Source organism: Vicia villosa, linkage group LG7, assembly GCF_029867415.1.
Source record: "Vicia villosa cultivar HV-30 ecotype Madison, WI linkage group LG7, Vvil1.0, whole genome shotgun sequence".
In the NCBI taxonomy this organism is placed as follows: domain Eukaryota; kingdom Viridiplantae; phylum Streptophyta; class Magnoliopsida; order Fabales; family Fabaceae; genus Vicia; species Vicia villosa.
In genome coordinates this window covers 23,136,038-23,152,634 of record NC_081186.1, presented here as the reverse complement: position 1 = coordinate 23,152,634, position 16,597 = coordinate 23,136,038, and the positions used below count along the sequence as shown (strand labels likewise).

At 36.2% G+C, this 16,597-nt stretch overlaps 2 protein-coding genes across 3 annotated transcripts; both read right to left on the bottom strand.

The window, feature by feature from the left end:
- Nucleotides 1-9,739: 9,739 nt before the first annotated feature.
- LOC131618765 (cell division control protein 2 homolog) lies at nucleotides 9,740-11,448 on the bottom strand. The gene is made up of 8 exons (XM_058889927.1): nucleotides 11,240-11,448; nucleotides 11,024-11,159; nucleotides 10,772-10,945; nucleotides 10,503-10,666; nucleotides 10,335-10,422; nucleotides 10,185-10,238; nucleotides 9,930-10,010; nucleotides 9,740-9,814 (listed from the first exon to the last, which is right to left on the bottom strand). Exons 1-8 carry the CDS (start codon nucleotides 11,446-11,448, stop codon nucleotides 9,740-9,742), a joined length of 981 nt encoding a protein of 326 aa, XP_058745910.1.
- Nucleotides 11,449-13,097: 1,649 nt separating this feature from the next.
- On the bottom strand, nucleotides 13,098-16,264 carry LOC131617028 (cold-responsive protein kinase 1-like). 2 transcript variants are annotated; one of them, XM_058888417.1, is made up of 7 exons: nucleotides 16,096-16,264; nucleotides 15,812-15,958; nucleotides 15,584-15,696; nucleotides 15,282-15,492; nucleotides 14,917-15,154; nucleotides 14,049-14,199; nucleotides 13,098-13,923 (listed from the first exon to the last, which is right to left on the bottom strand). In XM_058888417.1, the coding sequence occupies exons 2-7, from the start codon at nucleotides 15,882-15,884 to the stop codon at nucleotides 13,522-13,524; spliced, it is 1,188 nt and encodes a 395-aa protein (XP_058744400.1). In that variant the 5' UTR covers nucleotides 15,885-15,958; nucleotides 16,096-16,264; the 3' UTR covers nucleotides 13,098-13,521. The 2 variants fall into 2 exon arrangements, with proteins under 2 accessions (XP_058744400.1, XP_058744399.1); XM_058888416.1 differs by having other exon boundaries at nucleotides 13,099-13,923; nucleotides 15,812-15,922; nucleotides 16,096-16,263.
- Between the last annotated feature and the right edge of the window lie 333 nt (nucleotides 16,265-16,597).

The following is a 16,597-nucleotide window of genomic DNA, read 5'->3' as shown; positions in this document are numbered from 1 at the left end:
AAATGGCTCCCGAGGACATGGAGAAGACTAGCTTCATGATATCCTAGGGCACTTTCTACTACAAAGTAATGCCTTTTGGATTGCGAAATGCAGGGGCAACATATCAAAGAGCCATGGTCACACTGTTCCATGACATGATTCACAAGGAGATCGAAATGTACGTGGATGATATGATCGCCAAGTCCTGTACTGAAGAAGAGCATATTACACACCTAGAGAAGTTGTTCGAGCGCTTAAAGAAGTTCAAGCTAAGGTTAAACCCGAACAAGTGCACATTTGGTGTAAGGTCAGGAAAGCTGTTGGGATTCATCATGAGCCAACGAGGTATAGAGGTAGATCCCGACAAGGTAAAGGCTATACAAGAAATGTCTATTCCGAGGACAGAAAAAGAGGTTCGTGGATTCTTGGGTCGATTGAATTACATCTCAAGGTTTATTTCACATCTAACAGCCACGTGTGAACCTATATTCAAGCTGCTCAGGAAAGATCAACCAATCAAGTGGAATGACGATTGTCAAGTAGCCTTCAAAACTATAAAGAGTTACTTGCAAGAACCACCGATACTCATACCTCCCGTACTAGGAAGACCACTGATCATGTACCTCACAGTTCTCGAAAGGTCTATGGGATGCAAACTGGGGCAACAGGATGAAACAGGCAAAAAAGAGCACGCTATTTACTATCTTAGCAAGAAATCCATGGATTGCGAATCTCGGTATTCACCATTGGAAAAGACATGTTGTGCCCTAGCATGGGCCTCCAAACGTCTAAGGCAATATATGCTGAACCATTCCACATGGCTGATATCGAGGATGGATCCTTTGAAATACGTGTTCGAAAAACAGGCTCTCACGGGTAGAATCGCAAGATGGCAAATGTTACTGTCAGAATACGACATACAATATGTCACTCAAAAGGCGATAAAAGGGAGTGTACTGGCAGAACATCTTGCTCACCAACCCCTCGAAGAATACCAGTCTATGAAGTTCGACTTTCCTGACGAGGATATTATGGTGGTAAGGGACTACGAAATACCAGGACCCGACGAAGGACCTGAACCAGGGGCAATATGGACACTTATGTTCGACGGTGCCTCAAATGCACTAGGACATGGTATAGGGGCAGTATTGACATCTCCTGACAATCGGCACTTACCTTTCACCGCGAGACTATGCTTTGACTGCACCAACAACATTGCAGAATACGAAGCATGCATATTGGGGTTAGAAGCTGCAATCGATCTAAGGATTAAATTACTCGAGGTGTACGGGGATTCAGCACTGGTAATCCACCAAGTCAATAAAGAATGGGATACTCGAGATGCAAAGTTAATCCCATATCGAGACCTTATACTGGAGTTAATGGTTGAGTTTGAGACAATCACTTTTACTCATATCCCAAGGGAAGAAAATCAAATGGTTGACGCGTTGGCAACACTTTCCTCCATGTTCAAAGTGACTTGGCCAAACCACGAACCACGGATAACGGTGAGACACTTTGATGAGCCTGCTTATTGTCTCACAATCGAGGAGCAGTCTGACGAAAAACCATGGTACCATGATATCAAGAGGTGCTTGGAGAAACAAGAATACCCGCAGAATGCCTCTACGATTGACAAAAAGACACTAAGGAGATTGGCAGCTAAATTCTTCTTGAGCGGAAATATCCTATACAAACGGAACTACGACTCAGTGTTATTAAGGTGTGTGGATAAAAATGAGGCCAAGGAGATTATCAAAGAAGTACATGAAGGAACTTTCGGAACTCATGCAAATGGACACTCAATGGCGAGAAAAATACTACGAGCAGGGTACTATTGGTTAACAATGGAGGCTGACTATTTCCAATATGCAAGAACATGTCACAAATGCCAGATTTACGCTGACAAAATACATGTACCGCCAAATCCATTGAACGTTCTAAGTTCACCGTGGCCATTTGCAATGTGGGGGATTGACATGATAGGGATGATCGAATCGAAAGCTTCTAATGGACACCGATTCATATTAGTTACCATAGATTATTTCACCAAATGGGTTGAAGCTGCTTCTTACACCAACATGACGAGACAAGTGGTCACCCGGTTTATTAAGCATAACATCATATGCCGGTATGGGGTTCCAAACAGGATTATCACTGACAATGGGTCGAATCTAAACAACAACATGATGAGGGAGCTGTGCGAGGAGTTCAAGATCGAACACCACAATTCTTCACCATACAGGCCTAAGATGAATGACGCTGTTGAAGCGGCAAATAAGAATATCAAAAAGATAATACAAAAGATGGTGAAAACATACAAGGATTGGCACGAAATGCTTCCCTTCGCCCTACACGGCTACAGAACCTCGGTGCGCACATCCACAGGGGCAACGCCATTCTCCTTGGTTTATGGTATGGAAGCAGTCCTCCCGATCGAAGTGGAGATTCCTTCATTAAGGGTCCTAGCTGACACAAAGCTAGAAGAATCGGAATGGGTAAAAACTCCCTTTGATCAGCTTAATATCATTAAAGAAAAGCGACTAACAGCTTTGTGTCACGGGAAACTCTATCAGAAAAGGATGAAAAAGGCGTTCGATAAAAAGGTCCGCCCTCGAACTTACAAAGAAGGTGATATCGTCCTCAAGAAAATTCTGCTACCTCGACTCGACGCCCATGGAAAGTGTACACCTAACTACGAAGGTCCATATGTTGTAAAAACGGTGTTCTCAGGAGGAGCACTAGTTCTCACTACAATGGATGGGGATGAGCTACCGCACCCGATCAATTCTGATGCGGTCAAGAAGTACTACGCCTAACAAAGGCAGGATTACAGGCCATAAGCCAAAGGCAAACTACGAAGGATAAGGATTCGTGCAATCATCTACTTCTGAGGTCAAAGGATTACTGGGGCCCTCGATAACAAAGGAGCAACGACAATATTAATATCATTTCTATTTGTCATTTTCTTTTCTCGCATTTTTGTACATTCGCCAATTCAAGGCAATATCAATAAAAGTTTTCTTTTCTTTCATACTACGCTTTCCCGTCATTTCAATGCCATTTGCAAAGGATAAGTTATTTTCATAAACCTTAATTTGAATTTAATACGGGAAACTTACAAACTTTCAATACAAAAGCAATAGGATAAAACTACGAAATCTTCAGAAGGCTACATACGCCCTACGCTGCGATCATTCTAATCTACCACAATTCTCTTACCAGGGATGTTATCAATGGGTCATTCAAATACAATCCAAATTAGGATTCGCAAACAATTCGAAGGGGTTAAACAAATTTAATGGGTGATAAGGAGATAAGGCGTTGGGGTTATCATATATACTCATTTGCATACACGCAACATTTACATGTGTAAACATTCATACATCTACATTATACAAACAACAGGGGCATATGCATACGCATGATGCATACGCATTTACAAAATAATCTTCTATACAGGTGAGCTTGGCCGAACCAGGGCAAGGGATCCTATTGGTGCAGGTGAACTTGTCCGAACCAGGGCAAGTGATCCTAATGGTGCAGGTGAGCTTGTCAGAACTATGACAAGTGATCCTAATGGTGCAGGTGAACTTGTCCGAACCAGGGCAAGCAATCCTAATGGTGCAGGTGAGCTTGTCAGAACTATGACAAGTAATCCTATTGGTGCAGGTGAACTTGTCCGAACCAGGGCAAGTAATCCTATTGGTGCAGGCGAACTTGTCCGAACCATGGCAAGTAATCCTATTGGTGCGGGTGAAATTGTTCGATCCAGGGCAAATAATCCTATTGGTGCAGGTAAGCTTGTCCGAACCAGGGCAAGTGATCCTATTGGTGCAGGCGAGCTTGTCAGAACTATGACAAGTAATCCTATTGGTGCAGGTAAGCTTGTCCGAACCAGGGCAAGCGATCCTATTGGTGCAGGTGAAATTGTCTGATCCAGGGCAAATAATCCTATTGGTGCAGGTAAGTTTGTCCGAACCAGGGCAAGTGACTCCTAATGGTGCAGGTGAGTTTGTCAGAACTATGACAATTGATCCTATTGGTGCAGGTGAGCTTGCTAGAGCTATAGCAAGTGATCCTTTTGGGTTACACAAACTAGGAGAACTTACTAGAACTATAGTAAGTGGGGTTCACAAACTGCGAAAGCTTGTTAGCACTATAGCAAGCTGATCACACAGCTAACTGCAAGTCCTTGCTATATAAGTCTCAGGCTTTAGCAAGGCGATTCTTTTTCTCACACTCGAGCACGAGGTAAATTCAGGGGTCTTCCATTATTTAATAACTCTTCGATTCGAAAAGCGTGAGACCTGCGTATTCTCACGCCATTCAATCCAAGGTGATTAAGTAGAGGCAGCTGTCATACCCCAAAATTTACCCGATACGATTCGCATCTTTTAATTTACTAAGGGTGTTAAAATTAAGAGCCATGAGGTTTAACATATCTATTGTTAAACCTGACCTCTTATGAAAACCCCTTTAATTAAATAAAGATGTGTAATTATCAAATATTATGGCCCAAATATTTGGGCCCATTTACTTCATTCTAAGGTTTTTATCATTTTCTCTTTTTTACTACAATTTAATTTCCATTATTCCTTTCATTTTTTATTAGGGATTATTATTTGGATTATTATTAGTAATAGAGTTAGTATTAACCTTTTATTTGTAAATTAAATAGGAGTTAAATTATGTTAGTATTATTATCAAAATTAACCATTTTTATTAGGGTTTTCATATTGATTTTAATTAGGTTATTTTATCATTAGTGTCAATTATTAGGATTATATTTTTATTTATCATTATTGGGTTATTATTATTAAGAGTGTATTGTTAATTAACCAGTTATTTTATTAATATAGTTAATTAAGTGAAATGGCAAATGGATCAGGAAAGGTTCGGGTAATAGTGTTGGGCCAGGGATCCAGTCATTGGGTCGGTTCGTGTGGACCAGAGTTTTGGACCGGTTCAGAACCGACCCGGGTCCTGTTCATCGTCTTCCATCTCTCGGAAACCCTAGCTGCGCAGCCTCATCCAAACGACAAACCCTAACAAGCATCTAAGACCCAAGCCTAGAAATGAGAATCAAGAGTAAATCAGTGAATCGAATCTTAACAAACAAACTCAAATCAAATTAACGCAAATCAAAACTTAAATAAAATAAAAGATTTTATTTGAAACAAGATTACATCAGAATCAAATCTCGTATTACAATCAATTTACAAACTTAAACGAATCAAATCAAAACCTAACTAATCTAATCTAACCTAAAATAAAACTAACCCTAACACTATAAAAGAAAATAAAAAATCAGAAGAAGGGGACGAAAGTTTTGGAGGAGAATCTGAGGACTTGAAACCCTAAGCGGCGACTATGAACCGATCTTCATCTTCATACCTGCAAGAAGGAGAAAGAAAGAGGTCAGGAGGGAGCTAACACGTTCCAGAAATTCAAGAACGCAAGGTAAACGTTTACACTTAGCTTAGGTTTCAGATCGTATTTGCATGCTTGTTTCTGCGTTGATTGTGTTTTCTGGGGTTTGCCTAGGGTTAGGGTTCTTCAGATTCATGGTTAGGGTTCATGATTGGGGTTAGGGTTCTTAAGGACTGTCGGGGTTCATTCGTGTCTGGGTTTTTCTGGGTAGAAAGCGTTGAAGGTTTGAGTTCTCCGGTTGAAGATAAACCGGGAACTGGGTTTTTTTGCGGTGGTTCGCGGTGGGGGTGTGGGTGTTTTTGTTGGTTTGTTGGGTTTTGTTTGAGAGAAGAGGGAGAGCCAACGAGGGAGAGAATGAGACGAGAGAGAGACGAGATCGGAGATAATGAGAATCTTTTTTGGTTTTTCTCTTGTGATGCACCCCTTTCCCACCATCAGATGGTAGCCACTTGGCCTCCCATGGCCATTTGGCAGCATCATGGAACGTGATTCCATGTGCTTCGTAACCACGCACCCTCAACCTCAAACAAATGCAGACCGTCCGTTGTTTTGGATCAAGATCAAACGGTCGTAGCCTTGAGCGCACACCCCAGCCCCATGCGCCTGTGCAACACTGGATCCAACGGATCCTTAACTTTAATGGGCCAAGCCCTTTGATATTAACACCCCCCAGGTTTTACTACTAAGAACAATATACACCCCCCTTGTAGAAAATTAAAAAAGAAACTAATTAATTAATTTTGGTTAATTGTTTAATTGTTTTTTTTCTCTTAATTTTCTCCTCGATCCGACTATACCTATTAGTCGCATTGGCGAGGAATAAATTTAATCTAATTAATTTATTTGTCAATACTAATTCTGATTTAACTGGTTCTCGGCTAATTCTCTCCTCGATCCGACTAAATCTATTAGTCGCATTGGTGAGAGATAAAATAATAAAGCATAAATATTGAAATTCATTATCGTGTAATAACCAAATTCATTGGTTATGAGAGGTGATGATAAAACATGAAATTTAAATCGCCAAAAAACTAAAATACACTTTATTTGATATTCGTGACGATCGAATCTATCGGTCAGAATGGTTAGCAATACTCCGTCTAATTCGTTAATTATAATGATCAAATATATTGATCATCGCACCTAACGAAAACATATCAAACTAGGGTTGTACGCTATAATTAAAACACTCATTTCATCTTCAAATCATAAATTCAAAACTACGATAGGCCATTCAAAAAGCCTTCAAAACAATTTCATAATCAATTCTAAGGCGTACAACCCGTGCCCCGAACTACGTTGACTCTGATTCTCCCTAAGGAGATAGGTAGGCACTTGGCAACAAGGCGAGTCCCCATTCCCCAAAACCTCAATTCATTCAAATCTCACTTTTCGCCCTTTTCATTTCTTTAGCTATTAACCTTAGTAATTTTAGCCATAAAGCCTTTGCCTCAAACTCAAAACCTTAGTAAAGGGTTGAGGGTGCCTAACACCTTCCCTCGACCTGATTATAATAATCTTACCCAGATTTCTTAACTGCGTAGGGTTTCCTATTCGCCCTGGTAGAATAGGTGGCGACTCTAAAAAGTTAATTTTATGGCAGGTTGCCACAGCCTGCTTTAAAGTTTTGGAAGCCTACTTCCATTCCTCGTTGAAGTACATATGGCATATAATGTTTCATTAGTTGGCACAAGGGTTTTGTGATCTTGGAAATATATTTAATGAACCTTTTATAAAAGTCAACATGCCTAAGAAAACTTCTTATGCCTTTAATGTTGGATGGTGGTGGTAGTTTCATAATTACATCAATCTATGCTTGATCCATCTCCAATACTTTCTTGGAAATCCTATGACTCAATACAATTTCTTCCTTTACCATGAAATGACATTTTTCCTAGTTTAACACTAAGTTAGTTTCTTCACATCTAGTGAGTATCAGCTCTAAATTGTCGAAGCAATGATGAAATGATTCTCCAAAAATAGAGAAGTCATTCATAAACACCTCAATAAAAACAGTCAATAAGATAAGAAAAGATGGTTATCAAACATTTTTAGAAAGTTGTTGGAGCATTGCATAGTCCAAATGACATCCTTCTAAATGGCAAGGTTCCATACGGACCAGTGAAAGTTGTTTTTTCTTGGTCTTCGGGAGCTATTGCAATCTGATTGTAACCTGAATAATCATCCAGAAAACAAAAACTCTTATCCTGCCAACCTATCCACCCTTTGATAAATGAATGGAAAAGGGAAATGATCTTTCCTTTGGCCTTATTTAGCTTCCTAAAATCCATGCAGATTCTCCAACCAGTGGCAACTCTTGCAAGGAACAATTCGTTCTTCTCATTTTCAATTATTGTCATGTCACTCTTCTTAGGAACATATTGAATGGGATTCACCCACACACCATCAGAAATAGGATAGATAATTACAACATCCAACCATTTGTGATCTCTTTCTTTACCACCTCCTCCATGATATGGTTCATCCTTCTCTGGTTTTCCATATTATTCTTTGCATTCTCCTCTAATAAAATTCAATGCATATAAACAATAGAAATGATCTCTTTGATATAAGCAATTTTCAAGCCATTGCTTTCTTGTGTCATCTTCAAAAGTAAAGATGAAGAGAATCTAGATAAGAACAAATCTTGATACGAATAAGCGGAAATCACATCTTGTCATGAAACTTGAGAAGATAACTTGAACATAAATTGAAGATGGATGATCTAAAATTTTTTTTTAGGGAATCCTAAAAAATCTCCATTACAAACGGCCAAAGTGGTTTCGAAGGAAGAGGAAGAACATATTTTATGGAGGTTTGCTGATTCACTATGTACAATTTTACCATCTTATTTGTCACATAAGCACAAATTAACGTTTTTTGTCAAAATTTCACATAAATGATCAAATTGTTTAACAAAATTATTTTTTAAAGTCTATTATTAACTAAAGGATTACAGTGGAACCTTAAGTTAACATGGATTAATTAAATTTATTTTTTAAAAAGTAAATTCACACAAACCTTTTGTTTTAGACTTAAAAACGCAACTTTTTTTTTCTTATAAAAAATACTTCTTAAATGAATGAACATCGATATGCTTTACACTTTTCATTTTATTGTATTTTTTTTTTTTCATTTTGCAATTAAGACTTGTTTTTCTCTATGCTCACAATTAATTTCTCTAACATATTTTTCTGATTAGTTCTTTACTTAAGTTAAATAAATATGTAATCACCTTCAACTTTAATTTAATTAAATTAAAATTAAAATGTTAGTAAAAATTCACGTACTATGAAAAAGATTAAACATTAATTAGGAGGAGATTAAAGTACTTTTTTTTTAAGTAGAGAAGCAAACGGTAAATTGTGAAGAAAGTGTAATAAAATTTAAAAATATAATTACTCCAATACATATTTATTTAAGTAGTATTCCTGTAAAAATAAAAAATAAAAGTAGGAAATTTTGTCTGCTTCAAAATGAGAGGAGGAAAGGTTCAAACATTGTACTACAATGTAGTTCTGTTACTAAAAAAAATCCAATTTCTTTAAACAATGGCAAGTTGGCCCAATTCTTAGCTCATCAAGCTCATTTTTACAAAAATAGTGTGGATAGAAAAATTCCCTGTAAAAAGGAAGCAAAACTACTAACTAACAATGCAATATTTTGCCTGAAAATACAAAGCAACTTAATATGTACATTGGCTTTTTAGCAAATAGAGAACTGTGATGAATGGGGAATGGTATTAAAGGCTGATTAAGACTTGGCTTCTCCTCTAATATATAACCTGAATGAAAATGAAAACAAAACAGAGAATTTAAAACATACTATATCACTTGGTCAAAAAAGAAGAAAAGTCATACTCTGAAAATTATGAGTCAACTAATTCCAATTTGAAACTAAATATTCTACATTTAAGAACACAGACTAATCGACTACAATGTCAATAATAGATACACTAATTAAAAAACACAACTAATTTGAGTTGAGCTTTGATATTCAACAACTAAATTCCACAATCCAAAAATCACAAACAATCCAAAAATATAGAATAAAGAGAGACTCATTTAGATTTGAGGGGAGATATTGAAAATTAAAAACGTTTCACATAGGTGAGAGAGTGTTCATAAGTGTGGTGGACAGTCTAAGACTATTAAATTGAACAACTAAACCATAAATATCCATACTTAAGGACACAAATTAGTTTCTTATAATGACCTACTCCAATTGAAGCATTTTAATTTAGATAATGCATCAAAGATGTTATGTGCTACAAAATATTTTAGGGAACCAATATCATCGTGGTTAAACTGAACTCGAGTCGACTATCTTATGAATGGCATATAACAGCTTCAGGCTTTCTATTATAAGCAATGAGTTCATGAGAGTACCAATAAGGTTTTTCCTATATTTAGGGAACAGGTAGTAATCAGTATCTTAACACTGCTTTTTATGTTTGTTACATTGCATTGGTCTTACACCCTGCAGCACTAATAAAACGAAAGATGTAGAAGGTATACCTGAACCAAGTCATAAAAGTAAGGATGCTTTAGAGCAGCTTCTGCTGAAATCCTCTTGTTTGGGTCCAGGCAAAGCATCCTCTGCAATACATAAGAAACCGACATGTCTAATTAACCTTCCATGATAACATATAAGCGATTTCAACTTAGGACTGTAAATGCATTCATATTCAATTATTGAAACACCCTCAAAGCATAGTGTGGCAAATGCTGTGCAGTAAATACTAATGATCTTCAAACCAAAATGAGACTCACCGTTAGAAGATTAAGACCACTTGGATCAAGATCATGAAAAATTGTTGAAAGGTCCTACAATATTTGAATAAAGGCACACATAACAAAGATTCTATAACAGGACATTTAGTGAAAAATAACTCATATATTTGAGAGTGAGAATTTTGATACCATTGGATCAGATTCCGAATAGTCTTGAAGGTTATCACATAATTTAGTGACCCCTGGCCATGTTTCCTCTGTTGGTGTACCAAACATTCTTCATACATATATAAAAAGCTTATGTTAATTTGATTGAAATCCAAAAAGTAAAATAAACTATTTTGTGTCTAAAATTACCTGAAAATCAGCTCTAGCTCACCAATGCAATCAAAAACACTGTGTATCGGTTGTCCAAGTACCATCTCACCAAATATACAGCCCACAGCCCAAATATCCATTGGAGTTGAATATTGACCTTTATTAAACAAAACTTCTGGTGCTTTATACCACCGAGTTGCTATCTGTCACAATCGGAACACAAGAACTTGAATCGCGGCAACCAAATAGCATTTAAATATAGTAAGATTTCAATTTTGTATGGCAAAATTATAAATCTTCAACATTACCTTCTTTGTATAGAGCATTTCAGGATCTCCTAACTCTCTAGCCAAACCAAAATCGGCCAGTTTGATTATCTTTTTCTTATGATCGATTAGAAGGTTACTTGGTTTTAAGTCTCTGTGAATAATCTTATGAGAATGACAGTACTCCACAGCAGATAAAATCTGATGCAGAAAACTCTGTAATAACACCAATTTTTTCAGTTAAATATTCAACAAAGTATATCTATAATTGGAGAAAACCCTTACTTTACTTACCTTTCTTCTGAAGGGACTATGAACCAATGAACCGTAGAGTTGTTTCTGTTTAATGTACTTGTTAAGATCGCAATCAAGACACTCGAAAACAAGGCTCACCGTATTTGTTTCCTCATTGCTCGTTACATTCAATAACCTACACATTGATTTAAACAAAATTGAGCTAAAAAGTATACATATATTATGAAAAAGACCTGTCTGATTCAATTAAATTACCTAACAATGTTTGGATGATTCAATTCTTTTAGAAACGAGACCTCTCTGATGATGCAACCAGGAACAGCATTGGAAGCGTTCGCAATCGAGATTTCTTTAACGGCCACAATGCTGTCATCATTAGTGATACGGTATTGAGAAACCCTACCGAAACTTCCTTGACCGAGAATTTCAAGAAACTCCATATTAGTATCATCTAACGGCCCCATTTCCTGCATGAAGTTGCTGTTAGTGAAAGAATTGTCGTTGCTTCGATTACAACAACAGATTTGATGTATGAAGTTGCTGTAAGTGAAAGATTTGTTGTGCCTGCGTCCCAACCTGGTGATTCAATAAAATTAATGAAAATCAGTGAATGATGATGAAGACGGTGCGTATGATGATTGGGGAAGAACTTACTGAGAAGAGAGGGAATCGTGTTCTTCTGCGTCTATCGGCATTCTGAAGTGAAAGCAGAGAAGAAGAAGAAGAAGAAGAAGAAAGAGAGTGAATTTGAGAGAGCGATAAAATAAAGAAGTGAAAAGAGTGAAGAAGACTTGGATTTTTATTCTTTGATCTGTGTTTGGCGCCAAAATTCGAGTAACAGATTCAGTTATGACACGTGCTATTGCAATGAAATTGAAATTCATGAAACTTTTTAATCTATCCCAAATATTGTATTATCATCATGCTTCATAATATATCATTATTTTTTTTCTTTGTAGAAAATTGTGTTAGAGTAAATTTTAAATTAAATTTTACTAAACTTGTGGATGTTCAGTCGTGGCCTAGAGACAAAGATCTAAGATGTATGAATATTTTTGAGAATGACATGATTTGATTTTTACTTGAATCCTCTATTTATAATTTGATTGTCTCTATACTCTCGCATGAAATGATGTGGAGGTGGTCATTTTTTCTTTTGGATAGGGAGATCATAATATGGACTCACGTAATCTCAAGTTCCTAATGAACTACTAACTCATGGTGGTTGGACAACAACAATAAGAAGAAAGCTTAAGAATATTACAAGAAGAAAGTAAATAAAATAAGTAAAGCTATAAAATAAAAATGAAAAAAAGCTTAACAAAAAAAATCTGAAAATTATAAATAACAAAAGCTTAAAGCAAAAACTTAAAGAGAAATAACAATGTATTAGTCTAGTACAAAGTGATGAATCCTCCTTAAGTATCCCCCTTTTGCTTAATACTTAAGTCTCTTTTTACATTAATCTAAGTCATAATTGTGTACGGTTGAAAAGAGTTTTACCTTGTTCTACAGTGGGCGCCAACTGTTTCTGAAGAACAATGTGATGATTTTTTCGAAGCTGGTCAGGGGAAGTTACAGTATATCTAAGATTTTGTGTATTTAGAATTGTTTGCCTCTACCGTTCCCAGACTACCTTCTTTATAGTGCTGAACCCGATATGAAATCATCTTGTATTTATGTTTATTCATTGTCCCGGTTTCCTTATCGTGTGGGTATCATGAAGGACATTGATTATATTTGACGAGGGTGTTTCATATCCTTCAAGGGAGGTTTGGTAGAAATCGGGGTGTTTGATTAATCCAAAAAGTACGTCCCTGATATACATAATGCGGGATGCGAGACGCTATGAGTTATCTAATTATCCGAGATATATATTCCGGAAATACGGTTTATAATAATTTAAAAGTATTAAACATATTTATTTTAAAATGGAGAAGACATCTTCTAATTTTTTTTTAATCTGATTGTGGTTTGGCTGAAAATAAATGATAATTTAATTTAGGAGAATGTTAACATGTCCTCTGGGGATATCTATTAAAAAATTCAATAAAAAATATAATTTTAAAAATATAACGAAAGATGATAAGTTCAAGGTGAAAAACAAGTTATTCTCTTACTTTTTAGAGAATAAAAAAACATCATCAATTTCATTTGTAATCTTTATAGAAAAAGGTTACAACATAGGAGGAGTGCTAACAACACTCTCTTTTGAACACTCTCTTAAGCACTCACTTTTTTATTGGTTGATACATGTATGGGCCTCTCACTTTGAAAATAGGTCCCACATAAAGTAGTAGGACCCACACATATTTCAACCAATAAGATAGGAAGTGTTTGAGAGAGTGTTCAAAAGAGAGTGTTGCTAGCATTTCTCTACAACATAGTACATTTTACAAAACTTCCTAGTGGCACCTTACCAAATAAATTTTACACATAAAATTATGGAATTGATAACAAATTTACATGAGATAACAAACCTCAATAAATAAAAAATCTTATATCAATGAGAAAATAACTGAAGGCTAGTAGTGATGTTACATGCTTTTATCATGTTTTATAGTGAAGGTTGAAGTTGTTGCAGTACTTGAAGAAGCAGCCAATGACACAGTAGTAGTAGTAGTACCCTGGCTATCTGAGCCAGAGGAAGCATTGTATGAAGATGTACTCTCTATATCTTTATTTTTCTTAGCTCCTCTAACTTTAAGATCCATAACATCTGAAATCAACCCCGGTTTTGTTATTTTACTTTCGTTAATATCAATTTCTCCGGTGAGCATTTTGACAACAGAAGACATGGTTGGCCGGAGCTTAGGAGTGTCCTGAGTACAAAGAAGGGCAATCTTCAGAATTTTACAAGCCTCCACAGGATCGAAACCCCCGTTTAGTGATATGTCTACCAACTGTACCAATTCGTTTCGCTCGTAAAGCTCCCATGTCTGTCGTAAGAGAACAGAAGCTTAAATAAGAGCTGGTCTATTGATACCATTATGCAACAGAGAACTGTCTATTTAAAAAAACTGAAATATACTTGAACATAAAAGAGAAAATACGATAAACATACCGTTTCTAGAATATATTGATCTGCAACTGGTAATCTGACATTTGTGTTAGATCTCCCACTGACTATCTCTATAAGTAGGACGCCAAAACTGTAAATATCTGCTTTACGAGTCAACTGCCCCCTTATCGCATACTCTGGTGCCAAATAGCCTCTGAAATAAAACACAAGATTGAGTTCCAGATATAAATAATCGGTGAGAAATGGGAGATAACAACACACATAGTGAAGGAGACGATTTCCTCATTCACATATAAGAAGCAACACTGCGATGAACAAAAGAATCAAGAATGAATGGACGTAATATAAAATAACATCCTAAAGAAATCACGGTTATAGCCTTAAAGGCGATACATGAATTGAATACCAGCCAGAACAAGTGTGGGTTGCATTTATTAGACTACAAATTTAAGCACAGCACTGGACCAACCAAACAAATATCTCATGTCAACATTAAACAAAGTAATAAAACAAAACAAAATATGATTTTTTTCTTCAAAGTCACCGGTTACCACCAAAACGAAGTTGTAAAATTTATAAATATTGAATAAAATCAACATGTTCAACAAGGTTCACATTTGGGAATGTGCGAGTAACACATGTAGAAACCCCAGAAACGAGGTTTGATCAAATAGAGATTTGTCAATCAGTGTCACGAAATATGATTTCTGATAAGACGTCTTGACACCATTTTATCTACGTAGCTAACTCGCAAAATGTGAAAAACCTTTGCTGTTCTTGTATAGTTTGAAATTGAGTTTAATACATAAGTGGAAGCACCCCCGGCCTTACTTTCGAGAAGGGTGCCCTGGTGTTTAAACAAAACAAATGCTTCCAAATTTTGTACTGACTGTAAACCTAAAACACTTACATTGTTCCTGCTACGCGTGTGCTGACATGAGTCATATATGATGGAATAAGCTTTGCAAGACCAAAATCCGAAATCTTAGGTATAAGGTCTTTGTCAAGGAGAATATTGCTTGCTTTTATATCTCTGTGAACAATATGCGGCGTTACTTCTTCATGGAGAAAGGCAAGTCCGCGTGCAACTCCAATACATATCTTACATCGCGTTTGCCAATCGAAGTAGATATTACTGTGACCTCCAGCTGCAAGCGCATATAATATAGTTTATTCAAAGATTCAGCATATCAAGTCCACGAAATTATGATGAAATAAAAGTCCTTGTTCTCAACCCTCACAGAAAACTCCACCAAAAAATCATAATGCATTTACCTAGAAGGGTTTGTGCAAGGCTATTGTTCTCGAGGTAATTGTAGACTAATATTCGGTGATCTCCTTCCACGCAACAACCATATAGTATAACCAAATTTTCATGCTGTATTTCTGAAATGACATTAATCTCGGTCAAGAATTCCTTCACTCCTTGCTTTGATTCAGTTGAAAGAACTTTAATAGCAGCTAACTTCCCACCTTTTAGTACTCCCTAATCATCCACCAAAATAATGTTAGGGAAAAATAATTATCAAAACAAACTATACAGCGGTGAAGGAAATACTCGAGCATTGTTTGGTTACCTTATAGACAGAACCAAAACCACCCTCTCCGATTTTATTAGCCGGACTGAAATTGTCAGAGGCATTTTTGAGTTCTTTGTAGGTATAAACTTTTATTCGAATACCGGAAAGTCCTGTTAACAAGAATATTAAATCAAAATCAAACACCGTAAACAGGCAATTACATTTGACATGAAAAAATGAATGTTTATTCATATAAATTAAGCAAACATAGAAAAGTTAGTTTACCTTGATCAATTTCAGGATCTCGTCTTATATCAGAAGACACTTTCTTACCAAATAAGAAAGAAAAACAAGTCATGACAGTATGAAGTAATTCAAATGAGCTTGGAATGTGACCTGGTTGATTTGAATCAGAGCGAATTCAATTTTAATCTAGAGTATGATACAGTTCAAGTTAAAGTAATGATTGACTATTCTTGGGAAACTAAAAGAAGAGGGGGAAATCAGAAAGCTAAGAAAACATTAATAAAATAGCATAAAGAGAAAGTGTAAATTTTTGTGAAACAAACCTTAAGAAATTGGATGAAATGAAAGCAGATGAACGAGGTTGAGAAGATGAAATGGAGAAGGTAAAGAAGAATTCAGAGAGAGAGAGAGAGAAGTCAAGAGAGGACTTTTGTGGGTTATGATGAGATGAGATGACGGGGTTAGGTTGGTAGTAATATATTATGACTATGCTGTTGAATTGATGTAAAAAGTTTTAAAATGAAAGATTTAAATAATAAGACTGAAAGAGTAATAAGCCAGCGCGTGAAACGACGAGTATGTGTGTGAATCTCTTCATTGACTGGAGACTATTCCAAATATGTTATAGTTTAATAAATTTACAACACGGGATAGAAGACCACTATTCTATTGCAATAAAGGACCACATAATCTTAAATTTCAGTACCAACTTGTATCTAGAATGACTTTTCATTATACTGTATCGTATGGTTAGATTCATTTAGAATTATGATTTGTGATCCTGTATCGAATGGTTAGATTCATTTAGGCTATGTTTGGGAGTTT